Genomic DNA, 20,143 nt, shown 5'->3' on the forward strand with positions numbered 1-20,143 from the left:
ACAAGTGTCTCCTGGTCCTTAAATTCCCTCTGGACACTCACTTTGAGTTGTTGTCCAGGTCCTGGGAGATGTCGTCCACCAGCTCGCTCTCAGAGGACTCGTGGGCCATTGACTTGTAGAGCTTGCAGGCCACCAGGGCCTTCGCCATGCTCTCCTCCCCGCGCTGCCAGAGGAAGACTGCCATTTTTTGGCGCTTCATCAGCACGGCCCACACCATCAGCTCGTGGAAGGGGTACTGGAATCGACTCACGGCGGGGTCGTCCACATCGATGTCCAACTCCTCCTCCTTTTTCTTCTTCTTCTTTTTCTTCCCTTTGGCTGGAGGCTCATCATCCTGAGGGGAGAGAAGCACCTTTGCCATGGTTCTGCCATAAACGTGCAACAAAGGGTTTCAGGACAACTGGAAAAAGGGAAACCTCTCCCTCCAAGGGAATAAAGAGAATTCTAAGTACATCTGCGGTTTCCAACCAGTGTACTAATTCTTTTGAAAAGATGCACATGTTTATTATGAGAAGTAAACCATCGAAAACCAAATGAACTGAAAAGGCATACTACTGTTTGAAGAGTTTATACCCCTGGGTTGGCAGGTTTTTTTCCCCCCAGAAGCCTCTAAAAATTGAAGAGATGCTGCAAAACTAAAACAAAGAAAACACTTCAATCCAAATCACCCCATGGGAGAGATAAAGCCTGTAGCTTATTTCATCAGGGGAGTCTTCAAGTACCAACACTCGTTTGCCAGATACCGCTAAACCGGAGATTAATAGGAAAAATGTAAAAGGGGATGGAGAAAAATGTCTTGTTTCCCTACTAATGGTTTAAGGAAGCAAGCGTTCCATTTTTAAAAATTATTATTAATTAATTTATTTATTTTTGGCTGTGTTGGGTCTTTGTTGCTGCACGCGGGCTTTCTCTAGTTGCGGTGAGCGGGGGCTACTCTTTGTTGCGGTGAGCAGGCTTTTCATTGCAGTGGCTTCTCTTGCTGCCGAGCAGGGGCTCTAGGCCCGCAGGCTTCAATGGTTGTGGTACCCAGGCTTAGCTGTTCCACGGCATGTGGGATCTTCCTGGCCCAGGGCTCGAACCCGTGTCCCCTGCATTGGCAGGCAGATTCTTTTTTTTTTTAATATATAAAGTAATAGCTTTATTTTGAACTTTATTATGTTTCAGACATTTCTCTAGTCATTTTAGATTTATTTCAATAAACATTTTCCTATATCTTGTAAACCGCATTTTAAAATCAGAAATAATTTTGCAAATCTCCATATACAATGATACCAAACAAAAAACAAAAAAATCAAGTTTTATTAGCAATTCTAAGTAAGAGCTGGCACAGTTAACACAAGCATTAGAAGGTAAACATCTCTTGAATAAAACAATAGGAAATATTTTAATGAAAAAAATCAAGGATGGAAGGAAGGAGAAAATTTTTCAAACAGCAGCTGGCACTTTCTTCACAATCTGAATCACTTGTGCAAATACATCATTAAATACTCACATGATATTTACAAGGTAGAGATAAGAGAAAAAAACCTTCTAAGTATCAGGGTCCTTCATCTGTTATCCCTCTTCCATCTTCTGGATCCATTACTTTACATTCCAACTAAAACTGTGATTCTAGTTAACTACAGTTGAAAGCTTATCAGTTAAGTCATCAATAGTGTAAACCAGAAGTTGAATGTCCGCTTTTTCCTTCACTCGGTGATCACTATTCTTTCGGAGGATGACATCTACATCTGTGCTGACTACTTGGTCAGCAACCTGCATGGACGTATGCCACGGTACAATGTCATCCTTCCTGCCGTGGAGCAATCTTATAGGGCAGCTCACAGGAATAGGACCACGTAACAAGCAGTGGCGCTCTGCTTCTTTAATGACACAGTACTGAATGCGATAAACTCCTTCTTCACTGTATTTTGATGGCATGGACCACACACCTTTCATCTCTATTTCCTTTTTTGCCTCAACAGGAAGCTGATTAAATTGTGTCACTAGGCCATCCGCAGCTGTCGTTATGCCAATAAGAGCAGCAACCTTTTGTGGCCGTGCGATTGCAGCATGAAGCATAAGCCATCCACCGAGGCTAGATCCAACTAGTATCTGTGGTCCTTCAGCTAAGTCATCAATTATAGAAAGAACATCTTTGCTCCATTTTCCCACTGTGCATTCTTCTAAGTTACCATCTGAATTTCCAACTCCTGAGTAATCAAGCCTTATATAGGCATGACCTAGAGATTTGCAAAACTCCTCAATTGCCAATGCTTTTGTACCGTTCATACTAGAAATATAGCCAGGGATGAAGATAATTCCTGGACTTTTGCCTTTTAGCCTCTTATAAGCCAGCTTTGGAAGGTCTGGTCGACTAAGGAAAGAGACTGATGTCTTTTGTCTGCAAGCTGGGAGCCACCGTGGCGCCTGCTTGGCCTTCGGTGCAAGTAACGTGCTGAGCCCACCGTGGAAGCCGAAGGAGACGGCCGTCCAGCCCCACCTGCGACAAGGTACCCCGGCAGGCGGATTCTTAACCACTGCGCCACCAGGGAGGTCCCACAAGTGCTCCATTTTGAATGAGCTTTGTCTTTTCATGGATATGCTATAAATGGAGGGTCTCCCATGACTGGGAGAATTGGGGTTGAAACACGGTCAACATTTCCCATTTCCTAAAGGGATTATGAGGGATGATTCTGAAAACGGAGAAGGACCCTAAAGGAATGTCTGTCATGACTGGGAGAATTGGGGTTGAAACACGGGAGTGTCATGGAAATATATGGGGCTCAAATTATTCCAGGCTAGGGCTTCAGTACCCAGTAGAATAACAGAAATGGGCATTTGCTCTTTTGCAAACAGCTTTCTCGTCAATGACCCACTTTTATTCTTATACCAACTCTGAGAGGTTGTGAATGTCTTCCATTCCATCAGATGAGGAAGTTGTGACCCAAAGTCTGAATAATTTGCCCACATACACACAGCTGGAGTGGCTGGGCAGGGTGGGGGGGAGGGGGGAGACTGGCTCTCCAATTCCTATCACATGTTGTTCATGACTAACCCAAGTTTTATAACCTTATAATGAGTTGTCCGACATTTTAATTGAAACTATTGTATCTTGCCTTGGATTTAAATGTTTTTGTTCAGGGACTTCCCTGGTGGCACAGTGGTTAAGAATCTGCCTGCCAATGCAGGGGACATGGGTTCGATCCCTGGGCTGGGAAGATCCCACATGCTGTGGAGCAACTAAGCCCGTGTGCCACAACTACTGAAGCCCATGCACCTAGAGCCCATGCTCCACAACAAGAGAAGCCACCGCAATGAGAAGCCCGCACACCGCAACGAAGAGTAGGCCCCGCTCGCCTCAACTAGAGAAAGCCTGTGCCCAACAACAAACACCCAACACAGCCAAAATAAATAAATAAATAAATAAATTTAAAAAGTGTTTTTGTTCAAATTTTCTGATTTGTCCCAGTAAAACTACAGTTTCGGTCATTTAGGAAGGTTGGTCTACATAGGTTAAAAATTGACATTATGGAAATTAAAAAATAAACATAGCTTTATTTTCAAGAATATATCCAGTCAAATAAAAATCCACTAAGGACTAATGAAATGCTATAAAACAGAAACCCTTTTAAGCCTATCTTTCAATAATACATTGTATTATTAAAATACTAGTTGTATGCAAATTCTGTTAAAATAATTTTAAGATTGCTAGAGAAAGAATATAACCAACAAGGGATTAATTTCCCTAAAATGCAAGAACTGCCACAAAGCAACAAGAAAAAGAAACAACCCAATAAAATAACAAAAGATATGAACTGGGAGTTAAAAAGAAATTGACCCATCCACAATCACAGTAAGAGCCTCTAAACACCCCTCACTTAGAAATCAACTTGAAAAAATTAGTACAGATAGGAGCAAATTGAATAATAACATTACCAAATTTGATCTGACAAAGACATATATGTATTGTATCCAACAAACCGGGAGTACACATTTGTTTCTAACACACATGAATCATTAACAAAATTCCACCTGGCATTATTCCTTAATTATTTTGAGATTTTCTATATCAACAAATTCCAGATATCAGAAATCATGTAGTATACACTCAAAGAATAAAATAAAAAAATCAACAAGAGTAGGATAGCAACAATAACAAAATTCTGTATCTGGAAAATTTAAAATACACTTATAAATAACTTGTGGATTAATGAGGAATGTATAAACTGTTTAGAAATGAATTGCAATGAAAGTTCTACTTACCCAAACCTGTGGGATACCATGAAAACAATGCTCAGAGAAAAAATTTACACTCTTTATGCATTTATTGGCATACAGGAAAGACTGAAAATAGTCAGGGACTTCTCTGGCAGTCCAGTGGTTAAGATGCCACGCTCCCACTTCAGGGGGCACAGGTTCCATCCCTAAGATCCCACATTCCGCATGGCATGGCCAAAAAAAAAAAAGTGACATGAACACTATAAATATGGTGTAATTTGGAGTCCCTTGGGAAGGGCCACTTTCTCATACACTCCCAAATAATCTTCCCCCATCTATCCCAGTGCCTTGACAATCTGTCAGTACAGATCGATTCCTTTAAACTAATTAATTAAAATAAAAAAAATTTTTTTAAAGAAAATGGGGGGCTTCCCTGGTGGCGCAGTGGTTGAGAGTCTGCCTGCCGATGCAGGGGACGCGGGTTCGTGCCCCGGTCTGGGAGGATCCTGCATGCCGCGGAGCGGTTGGGCCCGTGAGCCATGGCCGCTGAGCCTGCGAAATGGGCAAACTTCACTTTCAAATTGAGTCAATAAAAAAAATACAGTAACTCCATATAAAGTATATGGAAGGAATGAATACAAATAAAAGATATTAATAAAATAGAAAAAAGAAAGTTGCTTAATAAAGCAAAAATACCAATCAAATCTGAAGGCAAGTGTGGTTAAGAAAAAAAGGGAGAAGATATAAATATAAAAAAATTGGAACAAGAAATGGCACACAACTAAAGATATTGAAAAAATTAGAATACTATGTAAAGGTTTATACCAAAGTACTTGAAAGTCTAGAAGTAAATTGTTTGCTAGGAAAATATAATTGACCAAAGCTGACTCTAGAAAATAGAAAAGCTCAATGAACTCATGTTATGAAAATTATTATAAAGGCAGTGAAAAATATGCCCCTAAAACACAGAACTGGGACCAGGCTATTTTACAGGAGAGTTCCACCAAACCTTCACCCAGCAGATAAAGCCAACATGATGCAACCAACCTAAGAGAGCATGGACTTATGGAAAGCTGCCTATCATAACCCTTCTAGCTATGCTGAAGGTTGCTGTCAACTGTGAACACAGAATCAAAACCTACCCTGTATCCATACAGAAATTGGGATGCTATTTGACTCATGAATTTGAGAAGAGTCTTTACAATAGACAGTCTTAATATTCTGTGTTATGATATTTCTTTCACTCATTTATATATTTTCATGTCTAGTGCTTTTTTAAAAATTAATTAATTAATTTTTTTGGCTGCATTGGGTCTTCATTGAGGTGCATGGGCTTCTCATTGTGGTGGCTTCTCTTGTTGCAAAGCACGGGCTCTAGGTGCACGGGCTTCAGTATTTGTGGCTTGTGGGCTCTATAGCACAGGCTCAGTAGTTGTGGCTTAGTTGCTCCACGGCATGTGGGATCTTCCTGGACCAGGGCTCAAACTCATGTCCCCTGCATTGGTAGGAGGATTCTTAACCACTGCACCACCAGCAAAGTCCTAGTGCTTTGTTCTTAAGTTTCCTTATTAAGGTTATTTCTGGATACTTTTGTCCAATGTGAGGAAACTTTGTCAATGTTTCTGGGTTTTCTAGAAACCAAATTTTTTTTGCCGATAATAATTTCCCCCCTTTTTAAAGAATCCTTCCTTTATTTATTTTTTCACGTGGTAAAATTTCCAGAACACTTTTTTTTTTTTTCGGTGTGTGGGCCTCTCACTGTTGTGGCCTCTCCCGTTCCGGAGCACAGGCTCCGGACGCACAGGCTCAGCGGCCATGGCTCACGGGCCCAGCCGCTCTGCAGTATGTGGGATCTTCCCGGGCTGGGGCACGAACCCGTGTCCCCTGCATTGGCAGGCAGACTCTCAACCACTGCACCACCAGGGAAGCCCCAGAACACTTTTAAAAACCAGTGGGGTTAATGATGCCAACAATAATGGATGTGCTTGACTTGTTCTTGATTTTGATAAAAATGAATTGGGTGGCTTTTACCTTTTAAAACATGTCTGTGATCTTTTTTTATACAATTTGACTAAATTATCCAACTAAATTTTGGTGTGTGGTGTAGTGGATTTATTCACGGAAAACAAACCTGTGCAATTTTATGTTAAATACAAAATGAAGAGGGCTCCATATACTTGACCACAATATCATAAAGCCATTGCAAACAAGTCCTACTTACTTCCATTCCCAGAAGTTTGAGAGCTTTAGGCTGCATAATGAAAGGGGAGAAAAAAATGAATGGAATCAGATAACTGATGTTATGATACTGGGGGCTGTACATTAGTAATATCTTTAGTAGCAATAATAATAGATTAAAAAGTACTTGGTATCATTAACAATTAAGGACAAACCCAAGGAAAGGAAATGCTTTAATATGGAACCTCTGCTTCTGTCAGCCCAGGTCAGGTGAGGAGAGAGATGTGCAGACATGGGACCCGCATCCCAGGTAGAACCAGAGAAGTTCACCCACAGAGCAGACACAGAGCTACGGGGCTCTGAGTGCGGGCGAGGCGAGGGCTTCATGGAAGATCTCACACATGAATTGGGCTTGCGGCACACGTGGGGCTTTGATGGGGGAAGATGCCGCAGACACAGTAGTAGAGTTTGATTCTGGCAGTGGTACATGGTCGCCCACAACAGGGTGGGGACGGCTGGGGAGAGCCTTAGACGCTGTGATCATGAGCTTGACAGTGATTCGTCAGGCGCTGGGGATCCTCGGGAATTTTTGAGTCGGGAGTGCACTGTTGGGTCCCTCGTTTTGGAGAACTGGGGCGGGTCCAGCGGTAGGATGGATGGGAGAGGGCAGAGACAAGGGAGCCTGGGAAGAAGGCTATTGCGAACAAAGGATGAGGCAGGAGCAAGTGCTGGGCTGTGCGGCCCCACGAGCTGAGGGAGGAAGTTGCTTGGTGAAGCCTGGGCGTCTGGAGGCATGCTGAGACCTCCCACCGAGAGCCACTGCGGGAGGACAGGCAGGTGTGCTGGGGGATGGGGTGATGAGCTCGGCTTTGAAGCGGCTGAGTTATTGGAAAGGCTAGCAAGGAACCACATGTGATTCTGGGAACCACAGAACACCACGTGTTCACTGAGTTCTACCCTCTTGGGTCCAAACAGGTTGTTGTAAAGGGTCCGGAAGCCCTTCCTTGTGTAGTTGCAGCGGTAGGCGCCCCCCATGAGGTACTCCAGCACGAGCCCAATGTCTATGAGGCTGATGTGGTAATCGGGTGGAAGGTTGCCCTGTAAGAAAAGAAGCTGTGTCTCAGGCCCTGCGAGAAGGCACCTGCAGCATGGACTTCGGCAACACCTCGGCATCATGGTCATTCCTGCCTACGAAGTGAGAGTTAGTGGTACCAACGGGGCATTAAACAATCTTCAGTCTGTTTCTATAGGATTGCGGGAGATAAGGGGGTAAACCATGTTCCAGAAAATGGGTTAGACTCCCCAATGAGAAGAATTAGAAGCCTATGATGCTGGAGGGGAGAGGTCTGGGCTTGTCCGTGAGCTCGGACAGAATGGCCTGTAATGTGCATTTAAACATAAGGGAAAGAAAAGAATATATATATAAAGAATGTATATATGTAAAATTGAATCACTTTGCTGTACAGCAGGAATTAACCCAACATTATAAACTATGCTTCCATAAAAAAGAATATTAAAAATGTATATAAATGTATAACTGAATCACTTTTCTGTATAGCAGAAATTAACACAACATAGTAAATCAACTATGCTTCAATAAAAATATTGATTAAGGAAAAAATACATAAAGGAAAGATGGTGTAGCTTGTGCAAAGAGCAGATTCATTTTGTTGAGAAGGTGCTTTGACAGCTGCTTGCAGGGGAGAAGCCAGCTTCAGGGGGCTGGCGTCCAGATTTTCTGCAGAAGGAGGGAATGAGCAGCATGGCAGGCAGGAGGACTCTGTGGAAGACAGTGGGCGGACAGAATACCCCTGGGGGGCCGGGAACTTTCTAGGGAAAGCTCCACATGGTGCCCTGTGACTTTCTGGGGGAGCCCTCAGATGTCAGTAAGAACACTGCCAACTATCTGATGAGCCCGGGAGTCGGTGAAGGGGCCGAGTCCTGCAGCGGAACGGAAGAGGCTGCGTTGAGATAAAGGTCGCGTGTGGGCGGAGGGGAGGAGGGCCGAGGGGCATCCGTGCCTCTGTAAGTCGGTCATTCACGCCAGAGGGCAGTTGGCTTATCCAGGAGGCAGAGCTGACCGGTCCATTATAAGGATGTTTTGCTATGTGCTGTTTCCTGCTTGGTTAATTTTCTCTGGCTGAAATGATGGTACAAACCTGGGCTCCGTCCCATGGAGGCTACACCTTCCAAATGTCCTCCCTGTACATGAGGACTGAATCCTTCACTCAGCCATTGCAAGTTTGTTCAGCCCCTACCGTGATCCTTGACCAAGTCGGGGATTCCAGATGAGGGGATAAGGAGATACAGCCCTGCCTTGGGGAGCTTGCTGTTTGGGGGGAAAAGGGCCAAGCCACCCTCAGTCCCGATGCAGCAGCATGTTCAGGCCCCCACTCTGCTAGGGTGGGCAGGTGGGAGGGTGAGAAAGGGCTTCCCGTGGAGGTAGGAGTGGGCAGGGGAGACGGGCATGGCCCCGGGACAGAACACGTGGTGGGTATGTGATAGGCCCAGTGGGGGCAAGTTTCTTAGCAGGAGCTTGAATTTCATGAGACGTGGAGGCTTTTAAGTGGGGGCGTCCTGTGTCCGGGGAGGGTGGGAGGAGGATGCTCGAAGCCACTTAGGTGAGACGTGGTTGAGTCTACACTTGAGTAGCTGTGGCTTTTGAATGTTCGTGCTTCTGAATCTAAGAAATCTGGGAAAGTGGGAAACAAGGGCACTCACTGGTCTCTCTTGGTTCCCAGATCCACCGATTCTGCTCTGATCCAATGAGTGTGCATAGTAAAAGCCAAATTCTCACATTAGCAGAATTAGATATTTGTATGAAGTCTGACCAGCCTATCTGGGACTCTGGCTGAAGGCCCTCTTCTCTCCTTTGCATTACTTCCTCCTGCTCAGAACGTGAGTACACGTCCTGCGCTCTGCATGCCAGGGACTGCATTCTGGCCGAATGAATTGTGCTGCGTTAACCTGGTCTGACCCTCCAGCCTGTGGTGATAGGACCCAAGAAACACCAGGACAGAACAGGGAGTGGATGGGATCCTATAAGAAGGCAGACTCTAAGGCATTAGCAGCGCTGGGGATGGGGGAAAGCATCTATCACTTACTAAGGAGGAAACAGAAACGGCCAAGAACTGCTGCACAGGACACACAGAATGACAGGAGGCCCATCCTGCTAGGACTTCTGGAAAGAGGCACAGTGAAGGGGTGAGGGGAAGATCTGAAACACGCAGAGCGTGGGGGCTCTGGGCAGCAGTGAGGAGCCCACCCCTTGGCTGGCGCTCCTGCCTTGGTGATGGGGCCAACCCACTGTCAAACAGTCATGCAGCGTGAGTCCATTGTGTGTGGGATGAACATTTCATTTAAAGAAGATGACATTTTTTAAAAGTAAACTCTTTTCATGAAGAGAAGAATTCATGACTTCTTATGCCTCCAATAAGATGACAACACATTTGGAAATTTTAAAAATTGCTTTAAAAAATGTCTCATTAAGACACAGACAGACCTACTAGAGAATGGACTTGAGGACATGGGGAGGGGGGAGGGTAAGCTGGGACAAAGCGAGAGAGTGGCATGGACATATATACACTACCAAACGTAAAATAGATAGCTAGTGGGAAGCAGCCACATAGCACAGGGAGATCAGCTCGGTACTTTGTGACCACCTAGAGGGGTGGGATAGGGAGGGTGGGAGGGAGGGAGACGCAAGAGGGAAGAGATATGGGAACATATGTATATGTATAACTGATTCACTTTGTTATACAACAGAAACTAACACACCATTGTAAAGCAATTATACTCCAATAAAGATGTTAAAAAAAGGTCTCATTAAAAGACATCAACAGGTAAAGGACTATGAAAGAGGAGACTGACCTTTTTTACATCCCTCACCAGCAAATGAAGTGTGTTTGGTGGACCCAGTCTCTGAAAGAGAAACATTCAGCCATATTCAATATGTTTTTCTGTTCAACTTTTGGAGTAAAATCCAACTCTACTTTATAGAATTAATGAAGTCCTGTGTCTTTTACAAGACAGGACTAGGACTGGTCATGGGTAAGAAGTATCCCACATGTTCAAAAATATGTTAAATGCCTTTTATTGCATTATTTTAAAGAGCATCTTAGGATGTACTCTATTTTCTTAACAGTTCATCAAGCTTTAGCAAGCAACCACCCAGGACCACTTCTGCTGCTTAAAATTTTAGAATGGGGAAGGGAAGGTACATTCTCAAAATTCACGTGGTAATAATACAAGCCAAGAGGTTTTCATCCAAACACTTTCATTCTAATATCAGGAGCTCCTTGCTGTGCAAACTCAGTTTTCCATTTTTCACCAAAGCCTCATAAAAAGTGGGAGTCCCCAGAAACAAACGACTGCTCACCCCGGGATCTTTTCACTCTGCTAATGACCCTGGGGGCTGGATTCTTTCTTTGTATAAACTTGTCCTCGTGCACCACCCCTGAGTTAATGCTACAGACGGGGGTGCTGGCTAGCCTGGTGGAGGTGGGTGAAAGAGGGGACCATCCACTGAGCCCGCGTGTCAGGTGAGAGCAGTCGTCCTTAAACGATGGGTCTCCCGCTGAAGCCGTGTTCTGATGGGGATGCTCCTCCAAGTGCATTCTTGCATCCCCAGGGCTAGCTCCCCTCCGCCCTCCCCCCTTCTGGACCACTCACGGTGTTATAAAGCTCTTCCAGCCTCGGGATCGTGAGAAAATGCTGCATGTTGACTCCGTTTTCAATCAGGAGCTTCACGAAGTCCACTCGGTCTAAGACCAGCGCGTCCAACATGGCCTGCTCCAGAGCATTCACCTGTGCGAGCCCAGGAGAGGGGCATGAGTGCCTCAGGAGGGACAGGGACACTGGACAGGGGACCCTGGAAGCTCTCAGAAAGGCTCTTCAGGCCCCCAGGCCCAGAGCATCCTGAACAAGGCTCTCTTTACTTTTGGTCCTGAGTAAACACGCCCCATTGCCCCCTCCTTCCTTCTCACTTTGTCCCTAGGTGTCCTATCAAAGCATCGCAGAAGGATACATTTAATACAAAGTGAAAAATGTTCAAAATGACAGCCAAACTGGTGTTGCTCTCTAGTTATCAGGTTTTTTACAAAAATTAAAATAGAGTTGATTAGCTTTGCTTGTAATGGAAACATGAGAAGGAGATTCAACATAAAACTGCGGTCAGTGCTTGAGTCTCCAAGCTCGGATCTCCATATACAATGTGTTTTTGAGGTGGTAGACTGTAACATTTTATCTACTATTAGTTATCATGTATGTCTCTACCCTTCAACAATGGTCGAACCTGCAGCGCTCAATGTAACGTGAGGTTTTGCTGGAGAGAATTTGTTTGACTGAGAACTACCCCCTGCGGGCATGCCGTGGGCCACCAGGGTGAGTGACCGCAATGATGCCAGTCACAGGGCACCACAGAGGCCCAGCACCCTGTCTTGCTGTGTCCTGACAGCAGCAAGGCCAGAACCACAGGTGCTACGTGTCTCAGCCTCCCAGCCCAGCCGACTGCAGTTACCCATGCATCCCTATCACAGGCTCCATCTTTTGTCCCTGAGCTGCATTTATTCACGGTTGATTTGTTTCCCGTGTTTCCACGCAACAAACATCCACATGTCTTCAGGCGGAGAGAGGCACTGGTGGGCAAGGTGGCCCGGGCCTCCCCTGTGAGTGACTTCATTCTCCCCCAAAGCAGGACCTTCTGGCATTTGTGACGTCCTGCCAGCCATTTGAAATATTGACACTGTCCCATCAATGCTTCATCACTGCCTCCTGGGCTCGGGGCCCCGGGTGGGGCTGGGGCAGAGGCAGTAAGAACTGCCCCCTTCCCTGGAGGAGGGTGACTGGCTCCGAGGTCCCCAGGAGCCTGGGAAACGGGAACAGACACGTCCCACGTACCCAGTTCAGCAGTTCGAGCTTCCGGGGGTCAGTTTCTTCCTCCACCTCCTCTTTCACCTTCCCTTTCTTCTTGCCTTTTCCTTTTCCTCTGCCCCCCTTGGTGGTCGCTGTGGGTGGCTTCTTCTCCTTCTCCATGGCCTTGCTATCCGTTGGGGGGGCCAGACTTCCCAGGGGCTGCAGTCCATAGCAGGCAGAGTTGGGAAAGGGATTAAAGCCAACCCATGTCCCAGGACAAGTGCACGGACCGCCCCTCCTGTCTGCGTGCACACGCTCACACACACATGCACACACATAGGTACACATGCACCCACATACAGGTGCACACGCACACACAGGTGCACACACAGATACACATGCACACGCACTCGTGCAAACATGAGCACCCATGCACAGACATGCACGCAGGCACACATACTTGTGACTACACACACGCACACACACTCAGCTGTTGCAGGCCTGGCTGTCTGATGGAGAAGCTCCTGATTTCGTGACCATCTGTTACTTAAATGCTTGATGAAGTTCACTCATGTACTTAAAGTGGCTCAAATTTTGACTGAGTGTGTTTTTGCCCAAAGGAAAGGGTGCTGAGAGGTAAGCTTAAAGGCGCCAAAGAGAAGTGTCTGTGGCAGCTGATGAAGACCAGAGAAGACAATTGTGAAGGGGTCAGGGCTTCCCTGGTGGTGCAGTGGTTAAGAACCCGCCTGCCAATGCAGGGGACACGGGTTCGAGCCCTGGTCCGGGAAGATCCCATATGCCGTGGGAGCAACTAAGCCTGTGTGCCACAGCTACTGAGCCTGAGCTCTAGAGCCTGTGAGCCACAACTACGGAAGCCCACACGCCTAGAACCTGTGCTCCGCATCAAAGAGAAGCCACCCCAATGAGAAGCCCACGCACCACAACGAAGAGTAACCCCTGCTCGCCGCAATGAGAGAAAGCCCATGCGTAGCACCGAAGACCCAACGCAGCCAAAAATAAATAAATAAAATTAATTAATTAAAAAAAAGAATTCTAGAAAGACTACAGAGTCATAGGCACATAGTTGATGGAGAACTTCAACTATTAAAGGAAGACCTGAGAGACCGAATACTTGATTGTGAGGGAAACAAAGAAGGACTTTTGGTTCCAGGTTGTGGTCTTGATCTCGTGTTTCCTGCTTTCCCTCTCTTCCCATGGAAATGACAGCAGGAAACAGAGGACTATGGAAAAGAAAAATTCATTTCAGGGAGAAGAGGCAGACCAGAGCCATTGAGATGTTTCTGGAAATGCTGTTGGGTAGTTAAAGCTGTGGCGAGGCAGCTGAAGCCCAGGATGAGTAATGTGGGGGTAATGGTGGAGGTGGGACCAGATTTCCAAAGAGAGAGAGTTAATGGTGGGTAGAAAGCATGGTGATTAGTAAAGGACTGTCTACAGAGCAGGAGACCACCCACCCCCTCTCGTACGTCACGCCCCCTCCCCAGTGGGTGGGTGCAGAGCAACTCTACTCCTGGGCTTCACCCCAGGCAGAACCTGGAAGAATGTCTGCTGAAGAACTGGGCGGGTCCTTGCACTGTTGGTGGGAATGTAAATTGATACAGCCAATTTGGAGAACAGTATGGAGGTTCCTTAAAAAACTAGAAATAGAACTACCATACGACCCAGCAATCCCACTACTAGGCATATACCCTGAGAAAACCATAATTCAAAAAGAGTCATGTACCACAGTGTTCACTGCAGCTCTATTTACAATAGCCAGGACATGGAAGCAACTTAAGTGTCCATCGACAGATGAATGGATAAAGAAGATGTGGCCCATATATACAATGAAATATTACTCAGCCAGAAAAAAAAAACGACACTGAGTTATTTGTAGTGAAGTGGATGGACCTAGAGTCTGTCATACAGAGTGAAGTAAGTCAGAATGAGAAAAACAAATACCATATGCTAACCATATATATGGAATCTAAAAAAAAAAAAAAAAGATTATGAAGAACCTAGGGGCAGGACAGGAATAAAGATGCAGACGTAGAGAATGGACTTGAGGACATGGGGAGGGGGAAGGGTAAGCTGGGACAAAGTGAGAGTGGCATTGACATATATATACTACCAAATATAAAATAGATAGCTAGTAGGAAGCAGCCGCATAGCACAGGGAGATCAGCTCGGTGCTTTGTGACCACTTAGAGGGGTGGGATAGAGAGGGTGGGAGGGAGACACAAGAGGGAGGCGATATGGGATGTATGTATATGTATAGCTGATTCATTTTATTATAAAGCAGAAACTAACACACCATTGTAAAGCAATTATACTCCAATAAAGACGTTAAAAAAAAAAAAGGGAGGGTCTGCATAGGGAGGTCCAGCGCCGCACCAGCCTGCTCCAATCTGCAGAGGGCAAAGAAAAGCTGTTCAGTAGACACCCCCATCCTAAATGGGGAACTCTTGGTCAGTCCTCCCAAAGAGGAGAAAAACCTATTTGTAAAATAGGCTCCTTATACTAATTATTCAGTCCCATCCCTCACTCTGAAATGGGGATAGGCAAGCAAGGATCTGCAACAGAAAAGGACAAAATGAACAATGGGAACAGCTGACCAGGGAGAAAATAGAGATAATTCAGGGAACAGGAGAGGACTTAAAAAAATACAATTTGTATCCTCAGATATTGCATTCATGAGATGAAAACAGGCTGACATGAAAATGGAACCATCAGAAAACAAGAAAGCTTTCTCAGACATCAAAAATAGGATTGCCTACATTTAAAAAAATAGCACAAAAAATGCTAAGGAAAAAGCTGCGATTTCCAAAAACCTACAGCAAAATGATAGAGAGACAGAAATGATAAAATGGAGGATCAGCCCAAGGGGTCCAACATTTGCTTAACTGATAGGAATTCCAGAGGAAGAGAAAGAGAGAAAATGAAGGCGGAAATACTCAAAGAAGCGGTAGAAGAAAATTTCACAGAGCTGGGGAAAGGCTTGGGTCTTTATCATAAAGGGGCCTCTGACAGCCAAGCAGAATGAATGGCCACATGAGTCCTTGAGTTTGCTGTCTCTGTACATTTCATTCTCATTTGTTTGAAATAGAACATATGTCCTTGTGAAATTTCTAAACACTGAAGATAAAGAGCAGACCTCAAACTACATCTGAGAGAAGACAGTGGTTCATCATAATTGGAGGAGGATCACATGGCAACCATGAGCCTGGTGTGTGGCAGAGTGTTTTCAGACGTGTAAAGACAGAGAATGGTTATCTTCCCACACATGTTCATGAAAAAAATTACTTGAAGATCTACTGCAGCGAAATGAAAAAGAAATCTGAGAGAGAGGAAGACATGGAGGGTGGGAAGAAATGAGCCTGTCTGAGAACACACTGCAGGGGTGTCTGATATGGTCAGCTGCACAGCAAACTTTGAGAGCATCCGGAGAAACATGAGGCTTTGAAAGATTCTACAAGAAGAAAGGGAATTGCACTCAGTGGACAGTAATAATTAAAAGAATAGATCGTCTTGATGATGTGAGGCATATGCTATGAAGAAAAAAGAGAATCAATTTGGAAATGCAAGGGAAAGCAAACATCTAGCTATGCAAATAAGTCACGGTCCAAATATGAAGGAAACTCAAAGGTCCCATAATTTTAAACAATGGATGGACAGTAGAAACCGTGATGCTTGTTGTATTTTCCTTTGTGTGGCCCAGGTGATTGACCCAGGGCTACCTTTCTATCTCTTTGAGTTCAGCCATAATGTTAGGTTCAGCAGTGAACACTCTGTACAGAATCACAGTAAAGTCTTCTGGTTTCTCCATTTTTAGAATCAACATAAAGACCTAGTATGCGGGGTGGGGGTGGGCGAAGTGGATGAAGATGGTGAAAAGATACAAACATCCAGTTATACAATAAATGTCTTGGGATGCAATGTACAGCATGGTGACTACAGCTAATAATACTGTATTGTGTATTTGAAAGGTGTTAAGAGAGTAGATCTTAAAAGTTCTTATTACAAGAGAAAACACTGTAACTGTGTGGTGATGGATGTTCACTAGACTTATTGTAGTGATCATTTCATAATTCATACAAATATTGAATCTTTACTTTGTACACCTGAAACTAATACATCATACGTCAATTATATCTCAATTATAAATTAAAAATATAAACAATGAGGACCTCCTGTATAGCACAGGGAACGAGATTCAATATCTTATAATAAGCTTTAATGGATAAGAATCTGAAAAAGATTATGTACACAATAACTGAATTATATATGTGCTGTACACCTGCAACTAATACAACATTGTAAATCAACTATACTTCAATTTTTTAAAAAAGAAAAAATATGCATGTCTTAAATGAGAATTACATTAGAAATTTGTTTGAAGCTTGCCCCTCCTTTATTGAGGTTAAAAATATATCTGATCATAAATAAATAAATACCATATTGAGATACTACTACATATCACTAGAATAGTTAAAATTAAAAAAAAAAATCTGTCAATACCAAATATCGGCAAGGACATAGAGAAACTCTCCTTACATTGCTGGTGGGAATGTAAAATGCTACAGCTGCCTTGGAAAACAGACACGCAGTTTCTTAAAAAGGTAAACATACATTTTCCATCTACCTGGCGAATCCATTCCTAGCTATCGACTGAAGAGAAATGGAAACATACGTCCACATAAGACCTGCACATAAATGTACACAGCAACATAATTCATTGTTCTCAGTCAAGAACTGGAAGCAAATACCCAGTTAAAAAATAAAAATAAATATCCAGGTAAAAAAAATAAAAATAAAAAGGACCACTATGAAAATGTGATGATTAAAGAGTGAGACATAAACAGATGTGAGTGAGGATTACAGAACGACGTGTAAACGTCAACCATCTCCATCCTGTAGAAGATGAGGTTGACCCAAGTAGGAACATTGACGGTGTAGGGAAAGGAAGGTGATGTGTAGAGCCACTAATTTCCTCATTTTACAACTTGGGAGCCTAACGTTGATGAAGCAAGTTGATGGTTCAAAGCTATCATGATAACCAATAAGAGAATTAGACATACAGGCATCAAACACAGGAGGGGCGGAGCAGGCAGGGCAAGCGAGCTACTTCCTTCTCTTTCCAAGTGGAGAATTGAAAGACACATCTACACGTGATTAATCGAGAAAGTGATAAAACGTGTTATGTCAACAGAGGCCACCGTCAGGAAACCAGAACACGGGGACAGTTGAGTGCCTTTGGGAGGTGGGGTGTGAGGGCTCCATTTTTCACAGTACACTCTGCTCTGTTATTTGCTTTTCAAACCATATTTATGCATCCACTGGATAATAGAAAGCAAAAAACACTAAGCAACGTGAAAAAGGAGGTTGGAGAATATTTAATGCCAACATAAGAGTGTAAAAATGAAATTATAAAACACATACGGTATTGCTGAATTTTTCTATGGGGGGGCAGTCATGAGTGATTGTTTCCTTCATCTTGCCTGTCTGTATTTTCTATGCTTTCTGGAAATTACTTATTGCTTTTGTAACAAGAAGACGGACGAAGGCCGTTGCTTCAGGCCAGGTAGGGCCGGCGTGTGTGGCCTGTTCCCTGGGTCAGGTCCTTTCTGTAATCTTGAAAGCCTGGCCCACTCTGTGTGGCTGACTCAGGACCGCGTCCTCAGAAAGCTGCCGCTCGAAAAGAAAAAAAGCAAACAAAAGCCGGGATCCCTCTTACTGAGTAGCTGGTCTCGGGAGCTCATGACAGAGCCCTTTTTTGCAATCCTTTCTGGAATCTTTAGATTCTCTGCCACAGCAAGCTGCCTCATAACCATTCATGGAGCAATTCACTTTGCTCTCAAGTCCTTTATCAAGAGTGTTAAAACCAGGAGATTCAAAAGGAATTAAAATATTTAAGGTGTTGTGCTATTCTTCTTAATTTGCGTAGTTCAGTAAACAACATGCACAAACCACACCCTCCAACCCTGTATCTTATTCCTTTAATACACTCATCTGATTCCTTAAATTCTTCATGCTAATTAAATAAAGGGGGACTGTGAAAAATGAAATGCCTTTTGCAGGGATATACCAGGCCTGTTTTGAGAAATATGGTTTTTAAAGTCTGACATGAACCCTCTAGATATTCCAGACTCCTTCTGAAGCAGCAGAGCCTGTTTTGCAAACAAAAATTTACCCTGAGTCCCAATCTACAAAACCCATCAAAGAAGCTGCTTTTTTTAAAAAATTAATTTTTAAAATTGAAGTATAGTTGACTTACAATGTTAATTTCTGCTATACAGTTATAAACATATATATATATATAATCTTTTTCATATTCTTTTCCATTATGGTTTACCCCAGGATATTGAATATAGTTCCCCTTGCTATACAGTAAGACCTTGTTGTCCATTCATTCTATATATACTAGTTTGCATCTGCTAATCCCAACCTCCCAATCCATCCCTCCCCCACACCCCTCCCCCTTGGCAACCACAAGTCTGTAAAGAAGCTGTTTTGATTGAAGGAGTGGGAGGCTAAAAGCTGCTCATCACCCCACACACACCACACCACACCCACGTACAACCACACACACACACAGATCCCACGGACATATACCACACGCACGGTAGACCATAGCACAATCACACACCACACATCCACACACACATTTAACAACGTACACACGTGCTACACACAGATACACACACACAATACACCAAACCACACACACACACACACACACACACACACACACCACATCCCAAAGACTATACACAGAGGTCACACTCACAGAGTCCCCTAGGCCTCCGGGGTTTCATGGAACATAATTTGAAAAATCAATGCTTTCAATGCAATCATTGTATTTCATTTTAATGAGCTATTTTCTTTCTTCTTTTTCTTTAAAAGGGTAAAACCCCATGTTCACCAGCAGTGATAAAATATTTAGTGCTCTTTCTTCAGGAGCACTGGTTTGAATCTGAAGTTAGTGCTAAGAGCTCTTACTTCTTGCTGGTTCTTTGAACTGAAACAGCAACATTTCCTAATAATCCTAAAGATTAGACATCGGGTCATCAGAAAGCCCAGATAACTTCCTGAGATCCACGACACAAGGGAGGACATATTAATGCATCCTCTGTACAAAGTCATGACAAACGGTATGAATTGAAAAACACTTAGTTTCACCGGCCAGCGGGGCCCAAAGACAAAGATCTGGCTCCGAGCTATGTCCACGCGGTTCCAAGCCAGCGCCAAGCTCAGCTGGTCCCGAGCCGATGCGTTTGTGCCTGGAAGGCAAGAGATGGGGCACTGCTCACTCCACGCCTGGGTTGCCTGGGGGTGACAGGGGCTGGGTGGGGAACACAGGCTTCCCCGGGCTGGCTCAGCATCAGCCTGGAAATAAGCACGGCTGCCTTTTCTCTGGCCCCTGAGGGATCACTCAGGCCCCAAAGCCGAGGACCAGCTCAGCACTACCAAGCAGCCAGCCTGATGGTGACCTCCGCCCCTTTCCTCCAGCCCCCTCCCCTTCCCAGTGGAGCAGAGAGGTGACCCCATGAGCAGCCAGGTGGCAGCTGTCGTTAGGAGTGGGCCGGGGAAATTGGACAGGGAACTGCGAGATGCAGGGGTCGCAAATGAAAAATAGTTTCACGCTTACCCTGTATGTGTTCAAACCTGTAATGAGCTAGTTACAGACGGAAACTGATTGTTGACTTCAGCCCATCATGGTCCATTGGGCCGCCAAGAAAAGTCCCCCTCCCAAGAAACCCTTTCGAGCCCGATCGTTTTACCATGGCTTTATCCTGAGATAATTTCTAGGCAGCCTGGCGGGCTCAGGGTTCCATCCCCAGCAGACACAGTTCCCGGCGGGAGGAGGTGGGAGGGGTTTCCCAGCCACAAGCAGAGCTCCAGGGAGGCCAGCACG

The 20,143-nt window shown here is 44.6% G+C and overlaps 2 protein-coding genes across 2 annotated transcripts in view; both read right to left on the reverse strand.

The window, feature by feature from the left end:
- Positions 1–20,143, reverse strand: part of TRPM1 (transient receptor potential cation channel subfamily M member 1) — a gene marked incomplete at its 3' end in the record, with an annotated part of 134,934 nt that overhangs the window by 35,591 nt on the left and 79,200 nt on the right. The window contains exons 10-16 of the mRNA XM_082618305.1: positions 19,408–19,508; positions 12,277–12,450; positions 11,050–11,184; positions 10,249–10,299; positions 7,336–7,476; positions 6,422–6,451; positions 42–334 (exon numbers count right to left, since the gene is read on the reverse strand). Of these exons, the coding sequence (XP_082474431.1) occupies positions 42–334; positions 6,422–6,451; positions 7,336–7,476; positions 10,249–10,299; positions 11,050–11,184; positions 12,277–12,450; positions 19,408–19,508 (925 nt within the window). The remainder of the gene's footprint in view (positions 1–41; positions 335–6,421; positions 6,452–7,335; positions 7,477–10,248; positions 10,300–11,049; positions 11,185–12,276; positions 12,451–19,407; positions 19,509–20,143) is intronic.
- Positions 1,345–2,577, reverse strand: LOC309802617 (palmitoyl-protein thioesterase ABHD10, mitochondrial-like; the record flags this gene model as incomplete). The annotated part of the gene is made up of 1 exon (XM_082618314.1): positions 1,345–2,577. One exon carries the CDS (start codon positions 2,575–2,577, stop codon positions 1,612–1,614), a length of 966 nt encoding a protein of 321 aa, XP_082474440.1. The 3' UTR covers positions 1,345–1,611.

Source organism: Mesoplodon mirus (assembly GCF_964341445.2).
Source record: "Mesoplodon mirus genome assembly, chromosome: 4".
Lineage (NCBI taxonomy): Eukaryota > Metazoa > Chordata > Mammalia > Artiodactyla > Ziphiidae > Mesoplodon > Mesoplodon mirus.